At 41.1% G+C, this 24880-nt stretch overlaps 2 protein-coding genes across 3 annotated transcripts in view; one reads left to right on the top strand and one right to left on the bottom strand.

Annotated features, from left to right (window-relative positions):
- KDM5A (lysine demethylase 5A) overlaps positions 1-11088 on the bottom strand; it is a 49044-nt gene extending 37956 nt beyond the window's left edge. For both annotated transcript variants that reach the window (XM_065742549.1, XM_065742550.1), the window contains exons 1-7: positions 10885-11088; positions 8915-8992; positions 7763-7885; positions 6015-6185; positions 5211-5345; positions 1226-1331; positions 580-668 (exon numbers count right to left, since the gene is read on the bottom strand). In XM_065742549.1, coding sequence (XP_065598621.1) covers positions 580-668; positions 1226-1331; positions 5211-5345; positions 6015-6185; positions 7763-7885; positions 8915-8992; positions 10885-11049 — 867 coding nt within the window. In that variant the 5' untranslated portion in view covers positions 11050-11088. The remainder of the gene's footprint in view (positions 1-579; positions 669-1225; positions 1332-5210; positions 5346-6014; positions 6186-7762; positions 7886-8914; positions 8993-10884) is intronic.
- Positions 11089-13271: 2183 nt separating this feature from the next.
- CCDC77 (coiled-coil domain containing 77) lies at positions 13272-23626 on the top strand. The gene is made up of 11 exons (XM_065742607.1): positions 13272-13337; positions 14262-14478; positions 15260-15402; positions 16328-16424; positions 18250-18316; positions 19080-19174; positions 19687-19835; positions 20179-20416; positions 21307-21432; positions 21517-21669; positions 22903-23626. The coding sequence occupies exons 1-11, from the start codon at positions 13291-13293 to the stop codon at positions 23047-23049; spliced, it is 1479 nt and encodes a 492-aa protein (XP_065598679.1). The 5' UTR covers positions 13272-13290; the 3' UTR covers positions 23050-23626.
- Positions 23627-24880: the final 1254 nt, after the last annotated feature.

Raw genomic sequence — 24880 nt, 5'->3', positions numbered from 1 at the left:
AATTATGATATTTCAAAAGTGAGAAGTCACAGGCCATGACAATGTAAGAACAATGATACACTGCTTCTCCATTGTCAAATATCAGAACACTAAACATTTCACTTCTCCCCTTGGAGTTGCTCTTCACCTGGGTCATGTCAGCCCCCACTATCAGTATAGGCTGGAGGAATGTAAGCATAGAAAACAGCCCTGACAAAAAGAACCTGGGGGTATGGATGGCAAGCTGGGCATGAGCCAGAAACGTGCCCTTCACAGCCCAGAAAGCTAAATGTATCCTGAGCTGCATCAAAAGAAACATGGTCAGCAGGGCAAGGGAGGTGATCCTGCCCCCCGCTCAGCACTACTGAGGCCCTACCTGGAGTACTGAGTCCAGGCATGGAGTCCCCAGTACAGAGACACAGACCTGCTGGAGAGTGTCTAGAGGAGGGCCACAAAAATGGTCCCAGGGATGGAACACCTCTACTACAAGGAGAGGCCGAGAGTTGGGGCTGGGGGGGGGGTTTGTTTTGGGAAAAAAAAAGTACCCTAGAGAATCAATGAATTTCTTATCAGAAACCACAGCAAGATAATCAAACTTACAAAGTTGACAGAAAGCGTTCCTTTGCGCTGCCTCATCTGCATTCCAAATGCTTCTGATCTGTTCCCCTTGCGTCTTCGTGTCACCTCATCTTTAAGGAGAATAAAGTTAAGTGTTATTAGTAACACGTGAAGATAGATGCAAGTTGCAAAACCAACAAAGAGGTCCACTTTGGTAACCTGTCTTTAATATCACAAGCTACCTGGCCATCCAGCAAAAGATAAAACGTCTTGCTGTACCCAATGAGTTTAAAACAAAGAGGAATTAGGAAAGTGTATTCTGTATATCATCACAGGTCACCCCAATTGCCTCATAAAATGGGGTGAATCATGCTTATAATTTGTGCACTTAGCAAGTAGGACAAGGTTTTTTTTTTTACAATTCTGAAAAAGTCCTGTTTTTCCTTCTAGCCACTCAGTTCATGCAACAGCTGCTTAATTGTTATGGTTACAATATAGTACATAAAAAGTTGAAAATATGCCAAGTTACATGAAGCACCCTGAAAATCTCTCATGAATCAAAATCTATAATATTTACTTTCTATTTAAAGTTATAACACTTCACCTGCTTCTTAAATGTTGCCCTCAGAGACATGTAGAAAGACTTAACAGCCTTGTTTACAAAGCAATAAACCTAAGATTTCATTACCTTCTTTATCCTTTGCTCCCAATGACAGACCCATCATCTTGGGTCCAGCTCCAAAGATCTGCAGCTTCTTTAGTTCAGTATTTCTACTCATTTCTCCTGCCTCCACCTAAGAATAAAAGTAAGACCAGATCAGCATAAACTAACAATACTTCTGCTCCAACTCTCATCAGCACTTGTTTACATTTCACTCTCCCAGAACACCCCAGGTCAGCTCCTCAGAAGAAAGGAAACAGGTAGGTGTTCATCCTGAAACTTGCTGATCTTAAGTGAACTCTGCAAGTGCATCAATTTAGAAGGCAGGTATCTAATTCTAAAGTGGTTATCTTCACATAATTACTAAGGATATTTCATCTGTTATCCACTGAATTACACCCTGATAGATATAAATTCCCTTGGGAAGATGTACATTCACTTTCTATTCAATAAGAAAAAAACCAAACAAACAATGCCACAACTAACTAAATAAATAAACTCTTAGGGAAAGTGATTAAAAATAGGATATTCAAAAGCACTTCTAACTAAAAGCTGATTATTTCCATTTATTCAGACTAAATCAGTTGTTTTTCCTCTTGCCAGAACACTCTCAAAGATCTAATCTCCTAGTTCTTATTACTCATGAATTTCTTAAGTGATATTTGGAGTCCCTGCTCTCACTGAGTTGTGTACAGTACGCTAAACTGTTACTTCACAAAGCCATTAGCTGATACTCTAATTTCTAATATTAATGAATTCTATGATGTTGTTATTTTAGTTTAGACATGTCACTATTTGTATAAGTTCAGTCTGATATAGCATCCTAACTAGTGAATTTTTTCCTCCTAAACTCTTCACTTTTTGCTAACAAGACACAAGGATCACCATCACATTTTTTGCTGAACAGGAAAGCTCACAACCTGGAGATTTCAGTCATTCCATTTCCATCTGAAACTCATTAAAAGTTTTTCCATTTTCTCAGCTAACACAAGTTGACAGAATCAACCCACATTACATTTTCACAGGGCAATTTTCCATTACTTCAGTAACATTTATTAATGATCTCCACAATTTCCCTCCTACTATTGTGATCTAAGATGATTTTCTCAATAATACTTGAAAAATAGTTTGACTATCATATTTAGTAAATTAAATAACAAATGTGCAACAAACTCTTTTTACATTTGTAAACAAAGCTATAAAATCATTGTCTAAATATATTTTCATAACTCTAGTGCTCATATTTATTTGGATTCAACTAAAACAAAGTGGATATAATGTATTCATGCTCAGGCAAAAAAAACAAACAACAACAACTAGGTTACATATTGAAAGAAAAACATATTTTTAAAAAATCACATTTCTCTATGAAACTTAAAAGTACTGCAAGGCTATCTGATAGCTTCATTATATAAATAAAAAAAAAAGCAAAACCAAACTTAATTAATCTGAAATCCTATTCTTCTTCCTGAAAGATGCAGGAACATCTTTGTTTTTTACCTTCTCAACAGAAAGTACAACTCAAAGGTTTTTCTCATTTAAGGGAAGATTATTTACTAGAAGCTCGTATCACTAAAGGCACTCAGGGCCAGGCTGGATGGGGCCCTGGGCAGCCTGATCTAGGGGATGGCAGACCTGCTCACAGCAGGTGTGGAACTGGGTGGGCTTTAAGGTCCCTTTCAACTCCAGCCATTCTATGATATAATGCGATGAGAATAGTTACAATCAAGAATTAAAGTATTTGTGTGTATTGGGTATGTCAGCATCTCCCAAAGTTCTATCATTTCACAGAATTGTTGCTATACTTTTTTCAAATTAAAAAATGGAATTTTTTTGTTAATTGCTATTCTAAAATCATGCACGCTTTTAACAGAAAACTGAAAGCAGACATTCCCCATAATTGTTTTCACTTTTTCAGAAATTTGTTTAGATGTTAATATGCTTTTTATTTTAACAAATTAAAGCAAATTAATCACCTTTGACAAGACAGCACTTCATTACAGTTTTCTTCCAGCACCGCATCACTTTACAAGAAACTTTTCAGATGTAACCTCATTAGATAAATTCTTTTGTCAGTTAAAATACATCCTAAAAGATCATTTGTGAAGATACTCACTTTTTTTCTAACAAATAATTTAGCCTAATTTTAAGAATTATCTCTTTTCATAACCCAAATGCATTCTATTTTTTTTTCTATTGCTGCCCACAAGTATTTCAGTTACCCTCCTCTATTGTTTTTATTTGATAGCTTTCTTCAGAAGAAAGGAATAGAAAATTCATCTTTTTAATTTTTTTAAGCAGAATTTCACATAACCAAACTATTTTCCTTCTTGGAAAAAAAAAAAGTCATTTAACAAAGGAGAACTCTCATTCCTTATTTTCCTTCACTTTTTTTTACTTTAAAAATTAAAATGCTTGCTTTCCTAAAATCTGTCAGCCTCTTCTGAGGATCCTGGTTTACTCTAGTAACCTCCAGTTACTACCTTCATCATTTCCTATTCCTGTCCCATTCTTAGGTAAGTTACATGCAGAAACTACATGCAGATCATTTTGGAAAAACGCATCTAACTCTGAAAAAAATTTCCTCAGATAGGTTCAGTGTAATTAGCCATGCTCACTAACCAAGCATTGGACTACTCAGCAGACTATATGATCACTGAGATACAGCAGCTAGAGCAGAATGACATTTATTTAGCAGGTTGGTTCGTTCTTTGTTTCATTTTGTTTATACATTATTTGCTTATTACCTGTGTTCTAAGTCTAAATTTATGGTACAGTTCCAGATGAGCAGTTCAAACTAAACAAGCAGTTTATAATAACAATGCACGCTGAAATCTGGGACAACTTCTTAGCACTCCCTAGATCTTCTGCCATTTGGAGGTCCTGAGGACAAATTTCTATTTCTAAACACAGTTACAGATTTATACATAGCTTCCAATACAGCCAAGAAATACTTCACCAGCTACGTGGGCAGGTTGAGTTTTTCCTGTATTGAAGAATTCAGTTTAGCTATTTTAATAACTGAATTGTGTAAAAGATAATGTGAGTATAGGTCTTCTAGAAGGCATTTAAATATATATGCATTAACTTTTTGCAGATCATTCAAGTGAAATCACCTCTCTTGCTTCAGAAACACAGTACCTTTAGATGAAATTAAGCAGCTGTGCTGTGCCAGGAGAACCACAGAGTGACTCTTCCAATGAGAAATAAGAGCTATTCTACAAAAAACAGCACCAGAAAAAAATCCCACGAGATCTTAATAACATAGTGACACTTTTATACCATGCAGGAGGAAAGAAGTCACACTGGCAACTGTCCCTCGAGATTGGTACAAAGCAGAATTCCACACGATGAATGACTGCTGCAGGAACTGCAGCAATCTTAGGTTTTTTTTTTTGGACACCTCACTAATAACACAATTGTAAAGCCAGGGACTGCTTGTGTGATTGATGCATTGCTATGCGGCTGCAATAAATAATGTCAAGTCAGCTCTGGTTAGTAAAGAGAATAGATTAAAAGGGACAATTTAGTCTGAATCAGTCATGACATCAGAGACAAAGATGAGATTAAGTGTCCTTTATAAACTCAGTAACAAGCAAAATGTATCAGAAAAAAAGAATTTTAACCACATTTGACAAAACTTCATGGTGTTTAAAGCAAGTATAGAATGATACAAAGCAATAAGAATTTGTTCTGAAGGTAAATCCACTTTTCACTCATGCTCCACCAAATAGTCAGCAGGGAGACACTAGAGCTGATCCATTTAGTTGTTACAGTTACATTCTCTACCAAAGTACACAGACTATGTGTAAATAAACAAAAAGCAGCTTTTAAAAAAATTTTATCAGAGTATCTACCCCAAGCAAAGTCTCAGAGTCATCCTTCTCCAGATTTTAAGCAATGTCACTTTTGAGCAGGCTTCCAGAGCCAAACAAATGCCTTAGCACTCCTAGAATTGCTTTGCTGGTGCAAGGAATAAGGGCTCCCTGTAAGAACCAAAAAATTGGGGTACCTGAGATTTGACACGTCTGGTTCTCTTCAGCATGACATTCATTCTCGAACCTTGCTTTGGCGAAGTCTGGGCATCTGAGCTGAGATCCTCAGCCTCTACTTTTTCCTTAAGGTCCAAGTTAGGCTTCTGGATGCCCTAGAAGATCAGAGTACAGAACAGAACACCAGGTTGATTGATCAAGTAATGCTGATCATTCTCTGGTCTGTGAACCACTCTCTTTACTAAAAAATAAGCCAATGACTGAAGTCACACAGCACTGTACGTGCCATTTGGACAAGGGATTGATTAATCCAGGCAGCATGAGGGTTGTTTAGCTTTACTTAAAGGGGATGTACAAGAAAGATAAGCAGACTGTATTAGGGAACACAGTGAGAAGACAAGGGGTAACGGTTTCAAAATAAGAAAAAAAAGGCTAGATTTAAATTAGACATAAGGAAGAATTTCTTCATTACAAGGGTGGTGAAGTACTGAAACAGGCTGCCTTGAGATGCCCCATCCCTAGAAGTGCTGGATGGAGCTCTGGGCAGCCTGATCTAGTAGAAGGCATCCCTTCCTCATTCTGTTTTCCTTAATAGGGCTGGTCTCAGTCTTATAAAAAACTGCTGTGACAAAATTTCTACACAAGGTCACATTACAACTTCTACTACTATCCTGTCACAGTAAGTATTAGGGTGGATATACATCTGTCTGGACTGCTGCAACTTCTAAAAGCACAGAATCTATGTTCTACTTTTGCATGCAATAACAAGCAGTTATGTGCAGTTTTGGACCCCATCCTCATATCCTGAAAGAGAAGTGCCTCACCATTAGGCTGACCCCGGACTGGAATAGCTCATAGGGGTATAAGATCCGTTCATAATGAGACTTAAGTAATGATCCTGTGCCTTTTCCTGGCAGGTAGCCAAGCCGACTTGCCACTTTAGACCATTTCTTCTCTTTAGTGACTACCTCAAAGCCTCCTTTGCCAGCAACGATCTGAAACACATGCACAAAAAACAAAGGTTAAGGGCTTTGAGCTGCTCTCACCACCTCAAATAAACCATAAATCAACTACAGCAATCTTAAGATAAAAGGTCCTATTAAAGAATGACAGAAACCTGAGTTTGATTTTTGTTTCTGAAGGACTAGTACTATAATTAAACACTTAACCTCACTACTTATTATATTTATTATTACAGCTTCCCTAGTAAAATCAAGCTGCATACTGTTCCAGACAGAAGGAACTCAACAGTTAAGATTTCTGACAAGTTGGAGAGGATACAAACCCACCATCAGAACAAATGGAAAAGTTAGCACTCACCAGACTTGCACTCTGATGCAAAACACAAGTCTGGCCAGCAGTGAAGCCAATTCTAACAGACCCCACATAGAAGGGAGTCCTGGACTTCAGAGTTATAGAAACTGAGAAAATCTCAAACGGGACAGAGACTACTGTACAAAGAGAGGAAACTGAATTAACCTTCCGTTCACTTTTTACACCTGAAGATGTGATTGCTGAAGTCATCTTTGTATGAACTGCAGCTACAAAAGTGAAAAAGTTAACTAAATTGGCCTACACTTCCATATCTGAAGCATACTAGAACATAGCTCGTTAACAGTGACCCAGACATTTCCAGAACTAGTAGGATAGTTTCATGAAGCCCAGCAAAGCACAGTACTCACAAAAATAAACACAAATACCAGAAGATATTATCAGCTTTTGTTTGCATGCTAGCAGCAATTCCAGATAGTTGAAACAACTATGACTTCTAAATAGATTCTATCTTTAAGAGAAAGTAAGTAAAAATGTTAATATTAAAGATAAACAAGTCTTGATAGGGGAATGGAAACTAATGCTTTAGCAGAGAAATGTTAGTACTACCACATCTCAATTTGTCACCTTGCTAAACAAATCTACTTATTTATATTAATAGCCTTTCTTTATCAGACAGGTTTATAATTACATACATTTTGCCAGTGGCAAACTCCAGTACAACTTTTCATTTGTGTGAAAATTTGAAAAAGCAATGCATCAGAGATTACTATAGCAGCATAAAATTTTAGCCAGTCCTAAGCACAGCCTGTACTGGAAACAGATTAAAATAATTATTCCAGAAGTTGACAGTATAAACTCCCAGAGATGCATGTCTACGTCACATGGAAAATCTCTGCCGGGAGACAGGAGGGAGCAATTACTACAATTTATTACAGAATTGCTAGTTGAGGAGCTGAAATGCATGCAAGTAAGCCACTACCTTCTCAGAGAGAATATCAAACCTCTCCAGTTCAGCCATACATAAAAGAGGACAACTTGAATTGTCAGGATGTTCAAGCAATTAGTATGTGCTGTATATGATTCAAATAAAGGCAGTCTAAGTAACTACAATAGACATAAATTGCAAGGTTGTGTTAGACGTAAGTTTTTCCCACTGCTTTTTCCCCCATTCTCATTTAATCGCCATGTTAATGAGATTAATGCTCTAAAACAAGTCCTCCCTGTTGTTTAGTTTTTCAAGCTTGAAGGAAAGACGAAGTCTCTGCCTGACCAAGCACTGCCATATTTGCTTACTCACCTTGCTCAGACCATAGAGATCCAGTATTTTTCTCTCCACCACAGGGATTTTTAAATTGGATCCTTGAAGTTCCCAAAATTTTGCTAACTGGTCCAAGAAGTCCAGCTTCACTCTTGTCATTGCCTGCAATCAATAAGAGAAGACAAATGCATGCAACCCCAAAAGATTACAATACATTGTAGACCTGTCAAAAAATATGACAAGCTTTATAGTGTTTATATTTTTAAAGCACAACTCAGCATGTAAAAATTTCTCTCAGATTTAAAAAAAAGGGAATATTTAGTAAAAAGAAAGTAAAAATTTTTAGTAAAATTGTATATGCTTTTGCTCTCTGCATTTCAAATCCCATATGTCAAAACTTTTACCTAGCAATTTCACACTTTCAGACCAAAATGCTCACTTAAAGTCAGCATACCAAGGAGAAACACTAGAGCAATTAATAAAATCTGTGGGGGGAAACGGCAGGGAGGGGTTATAAACAGCTTTTCTATATGCCTTAACCATGCAAAAGGAGCTCTTCCCTTGAGTATTTTTGGAGTACTAAAATCATTTTCCATAAGGAGAGCCATTTATAAGTCAAATGATGTATGACATTTTGGTATAGAAACAGCAGAAGGCTTTGAGAAATACTGCAGGGAAAAGGAAAAACCAGGACAGAATACTACTTACACAGTTTTCAAGAAAGCTCCCATACATTTTTGAAATGTAGAATTAACCAACCATAACTAGTCTTATAAAAGACAAAGCAGTTCATTTTAATGCTTGAGAGCCATTATTGTGATAGCTGACTATAAGGTAACCAGAGGCTCCAGAACAGTGGTAAATATTTTAAGAAAAATAAATAAATCATGGCCTGCAGAGCTCAGAAGGCCAGACACTGGCTACTCTTACTTTGCAACATGGCATTTGGCATTCATCTTAGACATTTCCAGTTGAACGTGAAGGACTCTTGTGGTTATTTTGGGTAATAAAATAAAAACCAGACTTTTTTCAAAGCCACGGAGTTATCCGCTGCCAAGTATAAACACTGATGCGGTCTACAGGTTTCTAAAGTCTCCCCACACAGAAACCTGACAAGATGCAAATCTCAAGGAAGGAGACCTACAGCTTTCAGTGTAAACACAAAACTATATCAACAGTGGAAAGGCTCACCTCCAGTTCATTCAGGCGCTGAATTCGTGGAGTGAAGCGAAAACTTTGTACTTCACAAGCAAATGGAGGCTGCCAATCCTAAGGAACGACAGAAAGACATTTCAGTGTTTCAAGAAACTGCACTAAAAAACGCACAAAAGGCCTTAGTAACTTGGTCATTCAAGCTCCCACCAGTAAATGAGTTTCAGCAGGATTTGTAATATTTTCCACTTTTACGCCATGATCGTGCTTCTAAAATATTCTTGCAACATTCTAGCGGGATGAAAGAAGTCTTCACAAAGTTAGAAATAAAAATGAAAATAAGGCTTAATGCATTTCAGTATGCCCCATCTCACACTGTGCTCACACTTGAGAGACCATGCTGCTTGCTGGCATTTATTTAAAGACGGAAAGTTCTGTATTTCCTGCACATTGCAAAATTGTCACTATCAGCAGTGATAAACTCCAAAGAACATACACTATTACGCACGTAACTTTTCCATGTTTGCCTACAGTCATATTTCGATACAGATAATAACAGCAATTAGGAATCCAATACTTCAATAGAAACGTAGCCCTAAATAACTTTCTGAACAGTCAGCACTTGGTTCAATCACACATGCCTCCCAAATCCATCTCTTCTCTCTTATCTGTGTTATGACATCAGAACAAATATAATTCAGTCTTTTAGTACCTTATAAGAAATCTTAACATATAGTAGGTAATCTACCAGGCAGTAAATATGACAGAGTAAGGACACAATACTACAGATGGATGAGAAAAGCAACGCATTTGTTGTCTGAATGGCTGCACGATTTGAAGGCCTTAAGCACAACAGTAAAATATTCTAAAAATGGAAAAGAATCATAAATCAGCATGGTTAGCATCAAGTGTTTGATTCAGACCTTTTCTGCAGGTTGGAAACCAACCTGACACACACATCTGGCAAAGCCCTGCAACGCCAACGGCCAAACAATCACAGAGAAACACTGCGGCCTTCAGTGGCTAGGAAAGTTCTAGGTGCTCTCAACGAATCGGATCTGGATCAGTTTCTCATGGCCTCTCTCCCAACCTAAGCCATTCTGCTTATTTTAGAAAGGGCAGCCCCCTGGAGATCAAGATTTCACCGTGACATTAAACTACCTACACAGATTCGAGCAACCCTATGGGGGTCAGGAAAGGAAGGATCATAGAATCTAATTAGCAGGCCTTGTACCCAGGCTACTCTTAGCTCCTTCTTTTCCTGTTCTTTTTCTCTCCCTTCCACTATTTTCTACTCTCCTATTTCATAGGTTTATTTATACTTTAATTATGAACAAGGCTCTGAGCTCCGGCTTTGCTTGATGCTCTTGTCTGAATGGTCACAGAGCAAGGCATTATAAAACACCCTTTTATGCACCAAGCCATTGGAGTGTTCAGCTCCTACCTTCTAACCTGCTAACACAAACATGTAACTCCTGCACACAATCAGGCCAGCCGCACTTCCACCAACAGTCTGAAGGCTGTTTACAAACAATGGTCCCTTTAGAAGTCACGTCCTTCCTCCCTCTTGCAGTGCAAATGCCTCCTTTCAGCTATAATGCACTGCAGCTTTCCGACACGCTGTTTGATGGTTTTTAAAGCAAGAAGAGCGTCAAGCCCAGGCCCTCGCCGTACCTACAGGCTTCTAACCCGCTGTGAAATCACTTCTAAGCTCAAGGACCGCGTAGGTTCTCTGCGTCCCTGGAGTAGCCTGAAGAAGGGGACTAACGGAACCCCAGCAACCGGGGCACGGGGACAAAACAGCCCCAGGGGGATCCCAGCCGCAGCAAGCACAGCAAAGTCGGCCGGAAACACTCGAGGAGCGGAGGAAGGGGCTCCCGACCCCCGAGGGCCGACCAGGGACAGAGCCCGGCCCGCTCCAGCCGCCCCCCGCGCCCCATAGCCACCGGCTTCCCCCGGCCCCGGCTGCGGCCGCAACCCGCCCTGCCCCCGCGCCAGGCAGGCGGTACCTTGGGGGGCCGGATCTTGCAGATGCCGGTTTTCTCGGCCAAACCACGGATGCGGCCGATGAAACCGAGCGGGTCGCTGAACTCCTCCCAGCTGGGCTCAAACACGGGACACTCGGGCGGGGGCACGAACTCGGCCGCGTAGCGCGACCCGCCGCCCCCCGCCATGGCCGCGGGGGGGGAGAAGGCGCTGCCGGTAATGGGGCGCTGGGGTGGGGCGGGGAGCGCACCGAGGCACGGGAACAGAGGGTCGGCCCTCAGGGGCAGCCAGTGGGGCAGGGCCGGTGGCCAAGGAGCATCATCCGGCGGCCGGAGCAAGGCAGAGGCAGGGCAGGGCAGGGCCGGCCGGGGCGGGGCAGGGAGGAGCAGCGTGTTCCGCGGGCCTGCGGGGCGGCTCCTGCCGGCTGTCGTCGCTCCGTCCCCCGGGGCTATCTCCCCCCGCGCCGAGCCCCTCTGGCTCGCGTTCCAGCTCGGCCGGAAGTTACGTGACAGTTTTCAGCCCTCCCCCGGAAGCGAGAGCCGTCGTAGTCCTCCGACCCGAAAAGTAGTCCTTCCGCCACACTCGGCTCCAGGCGGCCGCTGGCACAGACTAGACGGCCGCCTGCCGTCCCAGCCCGGTCGCGGGGACGCCGCTCCGGAGGAACCGAGAAGAAAAGCGCTAGGCCCGGCGCCTCTATGGGAACCGTACGGCGTGGCGCTGGAGGTGGCTGGGGGAGGGGACGTGAGGCGGTGGGGGAAGGGGGCCGCCTCCACTTCCGGCGCGGAGGAATGCGGGACGATACTGGGACTATTCACTTCCGGTGCTGAAGAGCCGTTTCGCCCATTGTCTGAGCCGGACGTCAGGAGGAAGGCCGGGAGCCCCGCCCCCCCCCCCCCCCCCCGCGGCCCTGCACCTCGAGGCCGTTGGGCCTTTGGGTCGCTGGCTGTTGCGCCGTTTGGCCCTGGGGAGGGGGAGGGGCGAGCCCCGTTGCTACTGGGCTGGTTCCGGGGGGGCGTGTGTTGGTACCCTGCGTGCTAACGCACTTACTTGCAACGTTTTCCTGCCAGATTCTGAAGGTGGTGCCCCCATTTTACATACAGGAAACAAACGGCTTGGAAGCAAATAGTTAATTTTGACAAAACTCATGAGAACAAGCCGATCTTGTAAGCCAACTGAGCCTGCCAGTGGGTGTTCTGCTGTTGCAGTGTCCCACTGCATTTCTGCAGGGGGCTGTGGACATGGATGATTTACACTTTTACGAACCAGTCAGTTGTGTTTCTACATGGTCCTGGCAATTTTTTGTATTTTTTTTACAGTGTCTCTCTGAAGAGCAGTACCAGATTATTTTTGCATAGAGACTGTTCCCAGCAACTGAATTGCCGACGTACTCTGTTTCCAAGATAAGCAGTGACTCAGCCAGGAGTGGAAAAAAGCTGCATGCTAAAAGGCTCCCAAGCCATGCTGAACTTTCATTGTTAAAACAGTCCATTGTTTTCCTTCTAGGCTGTTCAAAGTTCATTTCTGTGTTTTGGTGAGAGAATTTCAGCAGGTACTGCTTGGAATAGTCTTGTGAAGATTTGGGAAAATCTTGTTTAATATCTTCATCGGTAATAGATAAGAGTCCACCCTCAGCAAGTTTGCTAAGGATACAAAGCAGAGAGGAGTGGCTTACACAGCAGAATGTTGTGCTGCTATTCAGCAAGACCTGGACAGGCCAGAAAGTTGGGTAGAGAGGAATCTGATGAGGTTCTACAAGTGCAGGTGTAGAGTCTTGTACCTGGGGAGGAATAACTGCATGCACCAGTACAGGTTAGGGGCTGAGCTGCTGGATGGGAGCTCTTTGGAGAAGAACCTGGGTGTCCTGATGGACAACAGGTTGTCCATGAGCCAGCAGTGTGCCCTTGTGGCCAAGAGGGCCATTGGGCAATACAAGGAACATGGCTAGCAGGTTGAGGGAGGTGATCCTCTCCCTTTACTCTGTCCTGGTGAGGCCTCATCTGAAATACTGTGTCCAACTGTGGGCTCCCCAATTAAAAAAAATAGAGGACATCTAGAGAGAGTCCTGTGTTTCAGTTGGTTTATTTCCATAGGAAAATGACATACTTTTGTCACTACTGTTCATGAAGCGAGTTCTGTCAACAGGCTGTCGCCGTTTAACCGGAACCCAAACCACGTCCCCACAGACACCATACCCTCAGCTGGCGCTGCGCGCTCCTTCCGCCTCCGCGAGCGCCCAACGTTCGCCGCGCATGCGCAGTGATTTTCCCCCGGACTACAACTCCCAGAGGCGCCGGCGTGGGACGCGTGCGGTCCGTGTCGCGAGAGCCGATTGGTAGAGGTGGCCGGCGCCGCGTGAAAGGCTGCTTGTGATTGGTAGAGGCGGTGGTCGGCGGGTCGTTCCGCTGTTTGAGCGGTGAGCGGCGGTCTCCATGAGCGCACCGGGTGGCTCGGCGGGGCTCTCCCCAGGCTCCAGAAGGTACTGCGGTGGCTGCCTTGTGGGGCTGTTAGTTATTGTTGCAGGCGTGTTGTTTCACGTGGGAAAGTTCCTCCAGGAAATAATCTCTTGCTAATGATCGTCACTGTGCTAAAGTGCTAGGGTTTAACGACCTTGGCACGTGTGAGGTTTTTCGTGGACGTTATGCATCCTTTCCAAGGATTGAATGATGTGTGCAGCTCTCTATAGGCAAGGGTGATGCTTGTCGCTACAGGTTGAGCGTCTGAGTGCAGTAAATGCTACTTAAAGTTAGTTGTGTTACTCATACGTGTTCTTGATTCAATTTATGTAGTAGATTCAAGAAATCATAGTTTTCATTGTCCAGGATGGATGCACTGTGGGTAACACCAGAAAGAAAATCATGTGGACTCCTCATCTTACATCCAAAGTTATGATGGCTTGGGTATCAGCTAACCTCGAATTATTGCCTTGAATGAAAAGTCAGTGAAATTGAAAACACTTCAGAATGCGTTTTTCTCTCCTGATATCAGATAGAGACTATCAAATGCTGTTTCTCTTATGACAGTTGCTGCTTGTAAGTGCAAAACAAAAGGCTTTGTCCTCCTTGATCTCTCCTCCTTTTCTTACCACCTTCTCTTCCTTTCAAATTCACCTTCCCTAAATGAGCCATGGGACTTCCCTTCCTTAACAATTTTGTCTTCCTCCCTTTTCCACAAGTTGCCCCCATCTCCACAATGTCTCAGATCTGCCAACTGTTCTTTAGAGACCCAAAATCTTCATTCATTAAAGTACTATTTTTCTGTTGATAGTTGGAGTGCAGATAAGCTAATGTGTTCACATTTGATTAAGTTAAGAGCAAAGTTCTCCTATTTTTAACTTAAAAAAAAAAAAAGGTTTATTTTATAGTCTGAAGTTTGCATGCTATTAGAAAATATTTCTGTCCAGGCTGGCAACCCCCCACAGCTCATCCAGGTACTCCAGTTCTCAGCCTCAGACTCAGGGGGACTCCACTCCTCTCCCTTCAATCAATGAACGCCTTGCCTTCCTCCGTCCTTCCCGGGAGCTGCTGGAATACTACCGCAAAAAGATTGCTGACTTTGATGAGGAGCATGAGGATTTGGTAAAAAGGTTGGAGAGATACAAAGAAACATATGATGAGCAGGTTAGGAAAAGAGCTTTATTTGGTTTAAAAAAAAATAAAATAAAATTCCAAGGGTTGAGAATCTTTTCATTTGAGGAGAAAAGGCTTCCTTTAATTTTCGGTATCCTCTTCTGTCTTAACAGCATACATTCGTCTGTTATCTTTCTTATTTTGATTAACTCTCTGGGAATAGAATGGTCACTTGTGAGGGAATTGTGGTGCCTTCTCAAGTACTGATGATGCCTGAAGTGGCCTGAAAGCCCTCAGACATCCAAATTAATTTAATATATAGGGAAAGGATTGGACAGATTCTAAAATAGTGCCATCTGTCCAATGGAAACTATCTTCTGAACGGCCTACTAGTTTTCTGCACCAGGCAGAAAATCATTAATGAAGCTCTGTAACATTTTTTTTACACTAAGTTTTATAAAATTTTTATCCTTCAGTAAGTTCTTAAAAAGTTTATTACACAGGCAGGCTTTGCTAGGGCCTTTGCTGAAGCCACTCCTCTTACCTGCACCACTCTAGCCATTGGTGCAGATGTGCAGCTGTTGGAAATGGGAGCCCTGACATAAGCCTTCTTAACTGGTGTTGTATAGTGACCTGAGCTTCCTATTGAAATCTGTTTAATAATTTCTCAATGCTGCCCTCAACTGGTCAAATGTTGCAAGAGGAGAACATCATTCATTCAAACTGACAGTTTAACATACCGCACTTACAGACTCAGGATCTGGCCCGTGCAACGTATAGTTTCTGATTGTTGCCTAGTGCTCTCTGAAAGTACCTCTTTCTCTTTACCTAGCACAAATTGCAATGGGAAGTACGTCAGCGAGAAGAGGAGATTGCAGAGTTGCAGAAAGCTTTGAGTGACATGCAAGTCTATCTCTTCCAGGAGAGGGAACAGGTGCTCCGTCTTTACTCTGAGAACGATCGGCTGAAAATCAGGTGCACTGTCAGAGAGTGGGCTGGGTCACTGGCAGAAGCAACTGCATGCAACCTAGTTCTCATCCAGATCTGGAGAGTTTAGAGAAGCAGCCAAGCTTCACCTCTCAGGGAGGATTTCTATGAAATCAAGCCAGTGTTGGAAATGCAGTGCAATCTATTGAGCTGCTAAATATCTTTCCATATCTTTCCACTTATTTTTCTTCCTATTCCAGTAGTAGGAAAAGTGGAAGTTGAACATAGATTCATATTTGAATCTGAAGCTACCGCTTTGGGGAGGTTCTGATTTGTGTAGACCTTGCAACTGCCTGGCAAAACTCACCTTTGAGTGCTAAAAACACTTAAGCTCAACTAGAAAACACATACCAAAGCAAATAGCTTCCCTCAACTCTCTGGGATAGCGTTGGCAGCCACTCTTTTTTAGTGTCATTTAGTTGTACTAGATTAGCTGCCAGTGGCAAAGGAGCCACTGTAGGTGTTATCAAGTTTTTTGTTAAAGTTTTAACTTAAGAAAAAAAAAAAAAACAAAACCCTGTGTTGGTGTGCCTTGGTATCTCTCTGGAGCATGACAGAAATCTGATACAACCCTCAATTTGGTTTGCTTTAAAAAACAATGGGTACTTACAATCCACTGAAGTATCTGCAAGGTTTTTATATATAGTTCATAACCTTGGAATGTAAGTTATTTTCTACCATGCATTATCAGCCTCATATTTGAAAAGAAGAGCATTCCTCGACACCAACAGAATTGGTGTTCTTTTTTGTTATATGTGCATTGTCTTAGGGAGCTTGTTAAAGAAGTATTCTCAAGAACTGGACAGTTTGGAAAGCTTGGAGACTTTAATGAGTAAGGTGGAAAGATAGTGTGTCACAATATATTGATGCATTTAACGATAGTAACATGCTGATCCATTTCTTTACGTTTCAGGGAGTTGGAGGATAGGAAAAAAATTCAACATCTCCTCGCTTTAGTGGGAACAGATGTAGGAGAAGTTACATATTTTCACAAGGAGCCACCACATAAGGCAAGTTCAATTTTTCTGCGGAACTGTGCTTTTAATTGTAACGTGAAGATGTGTACCCTAAAGGCTGACCACAGACCAAATCTGTCCCACAAGTTGAAAACTGCTAAATAAGCCCAAGATGGGGAGGAATCTGTAGCTCTGTAGCAATGTCAGGCTTTAGTATAGCTGCAGACAGATAAGTAGGAACAACTGCTGCAGCTAGGTCCTGTTAGCATCAACCCCTTCTACCTTCAAATTATACCTCAAGGTCATCTTCCTAAATGTCAGCTAGGATTCTGAATCCACCTGGCAATTGGTTATTGAGAAGCTGGAAAGAAGAGCACAAAGACAGAAGAAGTGCAGAAAATCAGTAGGTGTGCTGTTTTGAAGATCAGGTATCTTGGAGTATCACAGTAAAGTAGCATTTGAGACCTCTATGAAGGGTACAGCTGCATTATGATTGCTGTTACGGTTTCCTGGTCAGTGGACTGTGCCTCTCTAGGCAATATTGTGCTGCTTATTACAGAAATAATGTCAAACTAACTATGTGGCAATGAATATGTAGAACAGTGTAGTTGAACCTACTTGTCAAGAAAGTCATGCATGATTCAGGTATATAGCATATGATGGAACACCAGGATTTCTCTTTGTGTAAGGTGTGGGAGAAAAGACTATCCGTGCATTCTTTGATGTTGCTCTGCACTGCTCAGGCAGTGCAAAAATTCTGCAGTAGCTTTGAAATTCCTTAATGAGGATATATCTAAAATTCAGCCAATTATATACATAGGTTCCTCTGAAAATAATGCCTTCTGTTTATTTCCATGGAAACTACAGCAGATACAAAGAGTGCAATAACACTATTGATAGAGCAGATTCTCAGCTGCAAAATACCACGCTCAGCTCCAACACAGTTCCCTGGTGATAATTTGCCAGTTCACATGGATGAGCAGATTGAAACACTCTTCATTGGTGTGACAGCCATGTGTGGCTGTCTAGAACATGACTTGTCTGTCATGGTGCTGTCAGCAGTACTGAAACACACTGCCTCACTGTGCTCACATCCACTCTTTGATCTTCCTAAATGTTCAGCAGACATTGATGAATATCCACGTGGATGAAATTCATTGATGGTCCTTTGCTTCACAGGTACTTCCATGTCAGACACCATTCTGCCAGACTCCTCTCTGCTGTCATCTCTCACACAGCAGCAAAATGTAACATAATATTGGTGGGAAGGTTTAGCCTTTACTGCCATAGCACCAACATCTGTTTCTGATGTTGTGAGCCAACACATTAAAATAGGGGGCATTACTTTGGGAGCAGCTTTTATAATATCTGTCTTGAGATAAACACTGGGGTTATAACCTGTCCACTCTTGGCCTCCTATTTTTAAGTGGCCTTCTGTTCAACAGAGGGTTTGTGTTAATAGCTGTATGGACTTTTATCCCAGTCTTGTTTAATAGCTTGAGTGAGTAAGCTGATAAACGTTTCATGTTTGGGTTGTTAAGAGGAGCATGAGAGAAGAAAATAACATGGTTTTCATTTTCACCTTCTCCCTTCTCATCTGCCCCCAAAATGTTCTTTTTCCCATTGAAGATGCTAGTGAAGGCAGCAAAGGCAGGATTACTTTCTAGTTGAACTGGGAAAAGTAGAGGCAAAAATGGCAAAAGTCAGCAGTTACAAAGGCAACTTATTTTTAACATAGGCATTATGCTTGAAAATGTCTTCCTTTTCTTGTGGTAGAGGTGAGGTAATGCTGTTGTCCTGAATATTCCATTTCCCTCTTTAAGATTTGTTCTTAGTCATGCAAGTCAAGATGTTGAACTACCTAATCTTGTTTCTGTAGGTTACTGTTCTGCAAAGGCCAGCTAAATCCAGAGGGTCACACGAAGGAAATGACAGTTCTAGAACAGGTACCACACCAAGATGATCTGACAGCAGCTCAGCAATTGACTTGTTTCTCTGTGGTTTGTCCAATGTACCAAAATAATTATTTTCTGTGAATACTTTGTTGTGCTTCCATTAAGTTTCCTAAATGTATCCATGTTTGCATCCTTATGCATATTCTACTCTCAGTGTCCCTTCAAAATCCTTTAAAATAACCTAAGCTGTCTCTTACGCTTATGATCTGCTCAGCTAAAGAAGAAACTGGTATGACTGTGGAATGGCTGTTCTGGAGCTGTGCAGGTAGCAACTGGACAGCCACCCATATCCATTCCGTGATGTGGTGCTCTGCTTGCATTTAATGTAAATGGTAGTTTGAATCTGTGTGTCTACTTGCAGATTTTCTATTTTGAAAGAACTACCATTTCCAAATTGACTGAAATGAGCTAGCAAGCTCAAAACTCACTCAAGATTTGACAGTCATGCAGCTGTATTTTATGCTTATTCATCATTTATTTAAGAAAATATGACGTTTGCTTTCTGTATACGTCAAGAAAATCAGTATGTTGAGTAAATATTGAGGTGTGATAGTATGGGATGAAGATACACAATCACCACAAGTTCTGGAACATTTTTCTATCGAGTTCTCTCTCCTGGAAGTCATTGAGACTGTAGCAGACGCAAGCTTTTTCCTGTTCTTGTACCTGTCTAGCACATAGAGTATTTTGTGTTTGGAAAGGTACTGCAGGTACGTTGGAGAAGACTTTTCAACTTCTTGATTTCTGCAAATAGGCACCAAGAGGAGCACTTCAGAACAAGCAGGAGAAGGAGACATACATGGAAGTCCTGAGAGATATCAGAGGGACAACCAAATGCTTCTACTGCAGGTAAAATCATTTGCTAACAGAAAGACATGCCTTCCCAGGAAATTGGTGGACAAATATGCTGTCTGCCTACATAAGATATATACATGCCAATTTAATTAGTCTCCACCTCTTACTACTGATTCCCATTTTCTATCAGTTTGCTTAACTGTTTCTTTGTGAAGAATATCTTAGATTTAAGAACATGGCTCTGATTCTGGGAACTTTATGTAACCAGGTGTTCCAGTAAAGCCTACTTTCAATAGGAAGGCTTTCATAAGAAGGCTTTCATAGGAAACTGATAGCATAGAGGCAGAAGTCTGTTTGCATATCCACAGGATTGATACAATCTCTGCAGTTTAAATGTTTTCAAAATCTTCTGTCTACTGCTGCTGTTTATAATCTTCCTGTCTTGCTTATTTGCATGTTTGTTTTTTTTATAACTAAAACATTTTAAGAAATAGTTAATTACAACAGAAACTAAACATGAGAAATCATGAGAACTTCCTCAGTAATGTCTTTGCATGCCTATTCAGGTGGAGGCCCTGCAAGCTCAGTTAGAAGAACAGACACGATTATCCAAGGAACAGCTTCAGGCATTACTGGAGGACAAGAGGATTCACATGGAAGAAGCCCAGGTCCAGCATCAGAGAGACCAGGACAAAATTAAAACTTTAACAGATAAGTGAGTGTGAGAGATTGGCCATAATGTAATGTAGTCATGAGATGAGAAGATGGGGAACAACAAAACCATGTTGGTTTTCAATATGTTGCTTGCTGCAGCAAGCAGAAAAGCATGTTGTGCAGCCATTGGTTTTGATAGTATGTGGAAGTAGATGGAGTAGTCAGTGTACCAAAAATACTGTTTCATATACTGTGTCTTTTATTTAATGAGAAGAGCTAAGTATGCTAGGAAAATGCTTGTCATTTTGCTCTCTGCTTTCTTCTGACTTGCAATGAAGACTAGGGCAATTAGGGTAGGTAGTAGGGAAGCAATGAACTAAATCCTCTTGGATCCCTTTTTATAGACTCAACAAGACTCAAAATCTCTTATATGAGAGTACTCGTGACTTTCTCCAGCTGAAGTTTGATGTTCGAGCCAGTGAGAAAGCATGGATGGTAGAGAAGGACAGTCTGCTGAGGAAGGCTGACAAAGATTCGGGTCAGCTTTTCAGCAGGGAGACAGAAAGAGAGAAAAAGCAGAAAGATACAGAGATGCTTCAATCAAATAATGAAGCTGGGAAACCCCACAGTAGAGAAGTAAAGGTAATGTTTTTTGTCCCAGGGAGAGGCCCTCCAGCAGTCTTTCCAAAATTGCAAGACTGATTCTTGCCAAGATGAGCATTAAGTAGTTGTTTCCAAGCTGTACTGGCTTGCTTTAAGTTGCATTGTTGCTGACACTAATGTGTTTAAAAACACTTAATGCTACAGCTCTCCTGCCTCACTGTTGTTTTTGATCAGGTAAAATGTATAGTTAGGATTTATGGTAGTATTTCACTATTAGTTTTTCTTATGCCCAAAGCAAATCCCTATTTCTGCAAATCACATGATGTATGGCCCAACAGTTCTTACCTTGATTGTTGCACATTCTTCTTTGTATGAATGCTTTTAGTTAATGAACTTAGTGTGGACAAAGTCAGACATCACGTTCTGTCATGAAAGAACAATCCTTTCAATTGCTGTTCCTTAGCTCTGTTATAGTAGTCTGGATTTTTCTTCCACTTCTAATATGCTTCCAGTGCAAAACTGAGAGATCTGAAGTGGGCAAAGAGGCGATAAGGATGCAGAAAATAAACAGACAATAAGGAATTGTTTTCATCTACTGCTGAATGCAGATTCTTCTGAAATGCAGTACTGGGCAAGTAGCTCTGAAAAGGAGAACTGCAGCACTGTAACCAAATATTATGCTTAAGGAAAAGAGGAGAGTGTTCCTTGAACTGTCATGCAGAACTGATCACCTCATTAAAAAGTGTTGGTGATGGAAGTGACATTCTAATATTGTGGAAGGAGTCCTAACCAAGTTACTTCATTAACTAGCTTTGGTTTCAGTTATTGTTATTGGCCTGTCAGGCATCTATTTATAATGCTTGTTTTTCTAGAGCAGGGGAAACGTGAGCACTGGCTTTTGAGTTGTTTCTGTTCCTTCTGTGTCTTAGTCACTGCGAGAGGAACTAATGCAGGAGCAGCGGCTATCAAACATGTACAGAGAACAGTGTATCACCCTGGAAAGTCAGCTGGCTCAGATTTGTGAAGAGAGAGATGTTGGCAGGGAACTCTTTAAGGTAATTAGTCTGTAATCATCTACTAGCTGTGTGATGATCTTGCAGCCTCTATTCTGTTACCTCACCAAGTCTTCATCTCTATAGGAACGCTCAGAAAAGATGGGGAAGCGCCTGAAGCTGGTGACTCAGCGATACGAGGCCTTGGAAAAACGGCATAATATGGAAGTGGAAGGCTTTAAGAATGACATTAAACAGCTTCGGCAGAAACTGAAAGATGTAGAGAAGCAGCTTTTTAAGGTAATAGCTCATTGCTTATCACTGTGGGCTTACCCAGTAGAGGTGTAGTCTCAGTAATTAAATTAATATTTCCTTAGAGTAAAAATAAATTTCTTTCCTAAGCGGTTGTTTAGATATTAACACTTGATAAAGCTTTGATAAACAGTGGTACAGCTTAGAAGCTTGATGTTGACTGGCGTTTTAGTTACAATATCTAGATATGATTCAGAGAACTGAGGCTAGGAATTTTTTTAATTGACTGTGGTTTTACCTTTTTAATTTTGTTTTATTTATTTATTTATTTATTGAGAACTAAGCTTACCACATATATGGGTGGGGAAGACAGGGATTGCCTATAATATCTTTACTACAGACCTGTGTGTTTTGTTACTGTGGATATGAGGTCTTGTTCATAATCTCTTTACACCTCCAACCACAAGAGGGCAGTGGAATAAAACATTTATTAGAAATCTCTGCTCTTTAAATCCTTATCACTTGAGATCAAAGTGACTATAGATGACTGAATGTCCTAATCTGCGCATTAAAATCTTTGACCAAGAACTACCTGGTGCCAATGAGACACCCTAAAATGTCAAGAGAAGAGAGGACTTTAAGATCAGTTTCCAAGTCTGTGCTGCTGCACTGTTGAATGACGGGACTGACATGCTATCCCGTTCCAGGGTGACAGGAAATGTCAACCCTTTCTAGTTTGCCATCAGGAACTACGATTATACAGCAGCCTTAGTTCAGCTCAGTATCAGCTATATACCCTGACCTGAGATTAGGAGTTGTACTTGAACTGCCCTTGAATTGTATGCAGTTCAGAAGGCAGCAAGCTGCCTGCAACAGTTAGATCGCTTCTAGTTCTAATAGCAGAAGATGACAAAATGCCTTTATAACAGGGGGAAAAACATACTGCTTTGTAAACATCAATAGATAACTATTTTAACTCACCTCATCTTATTCTCTAAATAGTTCAGGGAGTAAAAAAATAACTCAGCAGGTTATGGTAAACTTGATAGTATTCTGTTCAGATTTCTTCCTTACCAGTACTGTAGTATTGTAATGAATGAAAGGCTTTGCTACTCTTTGGTTCTGGAATACCTTTCTGTTGGTGATATGCATTAGCTTAGTGACATTAGCTGAAGCTTCCTCTTTGCTAGCTACAAAGAGTCTCTTTTAGAGTTCGCTTCCTCATTGTACACTCTCAGTTGCACTCTGTACAGAGTCTTAATCTGTTCTCTTTCTCATTAGGTGACTCTGAATATTGGGCCAGACCAGGATCTTGCAATTCTACATGAGGTTCGTCAAGGAAACAGACTAACCCGTAAAATTCAAGAAGAATTAAAATCCTTAAAAGCAAAAATCTATGGCTTAGAGAATGAACTACGAGTCTGCTGAAGCTGAGGTTTTAGTTGACATCATAGTTTTAGGAATGGGACATTGCCTGTTTATTGGCATCCAGTAACACAAAGCTTGAAGAAATCTGCAGTTAGGAATGTCATAACATCCAGCAGTGATACACAAGCCATTCCTAACATGGCAATTTAGGTTGCTGTGTCTGTTGATATGCACCTGATGAGTGTGATACAGAAAGTACCACAAGACTGATACATCAGGAATATTGGTATGTCTTTTTCTTGCTTACATATCTGTGGTGTAGGGCGTGGTGTACGCTGCTCTTAAACTTTATTTGGAGCATATTAGAAAGTAGAAATATAATATTAATGGCCATTGAAGCATCTAATTCAAGATCTGAATTGCTTGGCTCACCTTTTCCAACGTGAGAAAGAGCTTCGAAAATGTGTTCAGTGATTACTGTTTTGGTACCTAGGCAATTCAGGATGTAACTGGAAATTTTCTTCAAAAAGGAACGTGCAAAGAACTTTTGTACTAAAATGTATTACATCCAACTCTGCCTTTCACAATATACTTTTAAATAGCTTTCCTTTGATCATTTTAACTTCACTGTGACAAACTTGACAGATTGGTGGAAAAGATAACATTTTATAGAACTCACCTGCAAGAATGAGCTGTCTACTCTTCTTTTGAATAGCTGGGCAAGGAGGGAGATACTACGCTATCAAGAGTCATCTTCCCATCCCCTTTTTCCTAGCCTATCTTAGCTCCTGCACGAAGCTCATAATAAAAGGCATATACTATCTTCCTTAGCAACTGTGTTATTTACCTTCATAGCTTTAAACTACACTGTGGTTAATTTCCAACAAGTTATGATCAGGTTTTGCTTCAGCTGCTGTGCAACTGTTAACTGAAATTGGGGTTGAAGAACAGGTGCCTAGTTCTACATGATGAATATAACTGTAGCTATATAATGATAGTCTTCCATGCAGACTCAGGACATTGCAATTGTAGAAAACAGATGAAGTAATGAGGAGTGCTACAGTGTGTTTCAGCCCTGTTTATAATAGTGAAGTATTTGTGCTTTCACTGTAATGTCAGCAAATCTTGTCCACCTGGTAGATTGAGACTACACCTGTGGCGGAAAAGCAGTTTCACAGCCTTTACTTCCTACTGTATCTTTCCTACCTTGTTAAATGTGACAGGACCAGCATCATATCTTTCCAAAGTATACACCTAAAGAATACCAGCTATTTCTTATTTAGAAAGTACACAGAGTGATAGCCTGCACCTTTTTTTGGACATGATAGTGTCAATGGAGATCCTTATTCAGTGTTTAGGAGAGGCAGATACGCAACAGAAGCTCTTGAGCGGTCAAAATTTGGAGAAAACTTTTTATAGTACCAGCTAAAACAATGCAGAGGGAAAATTTCATTGAAAAGTCAAGACCTGCTTCAGTTCTGTACCCTCTGTTGGAAATTCTGCTGACCCTTTCAGTCCTATGCTGTGGCTTTCACTGAGCGCATGTATTCTCAAAGTCATATTCATCACAGACAGACTTCACTGTGGGTGGTTGACAAGCTACATTTAGGTGCCCAGCCACTACTAAAATAAGCTCTTTTAAAGTGTGTTTTTACTGACTAGTTAAGCTGAAAAATGATAAACCAGTCCAGAAACTTATCCAGGGACAGCTTAGATGCCAATGCTGCGTTGATAGCTGGGGAAGCTTAATTGGTATCCATAATTCAGTCTTACCCCTTAGCTAATAAGTACTATCTTAGATAAGTCTAGCTAATTAAAGGAAGCTTGTATGTGAGATAATATTCTACCAGACTGAAGATAGATTAAAAAAAAAAACAAAACTACAGGTAGG

Source organism: Cyrtonyx montezumae, unplaced genomic scaffold (assembly GCF_038088225.1).
Source record: "Cyrtonyx montezumae isolate F1298 unplaced genomic scaffold, pur_monq_1.0 scaffold_3, whole genome shotgun sequence".
Classification (NCBI taxonomy): domain Eukaryota; kingdom Metazoa; phylum Chordata; class Aves; order Galliformes; family Odontophoridae; genus Cyrtonyx; species Cyrtonyx montezumae.
The sequence above is the reverse complement of the archived record's forward strand: the minus strand, read 5'-3'. Positions and strand labels throughout refer to the sequence as shown.

Coding starts and splice junctions, on each gene's coding strand:
- CCDC77 (XM_065742607.1), top strand. CDS start 13,291: ATGAGCGCACCGGGTGGCTCGGCGGGGCTCTCCCCAGGCTCCAGAAG. Junction 19,836..20,178: donor ATTAAAACTTTAACAGATAA/GTGAGTGTGAGA, acceptor CCCTTTTTATAG/ACTCAACAAGACTCAAAATC. Junction 20,417..21,306: donor CCCACAGTAGAGAAGTAAAG/GTAATGTTTTTT, acceptor TCTGTGTCTTAG/TCACTGCGAGAGGAACTAAT.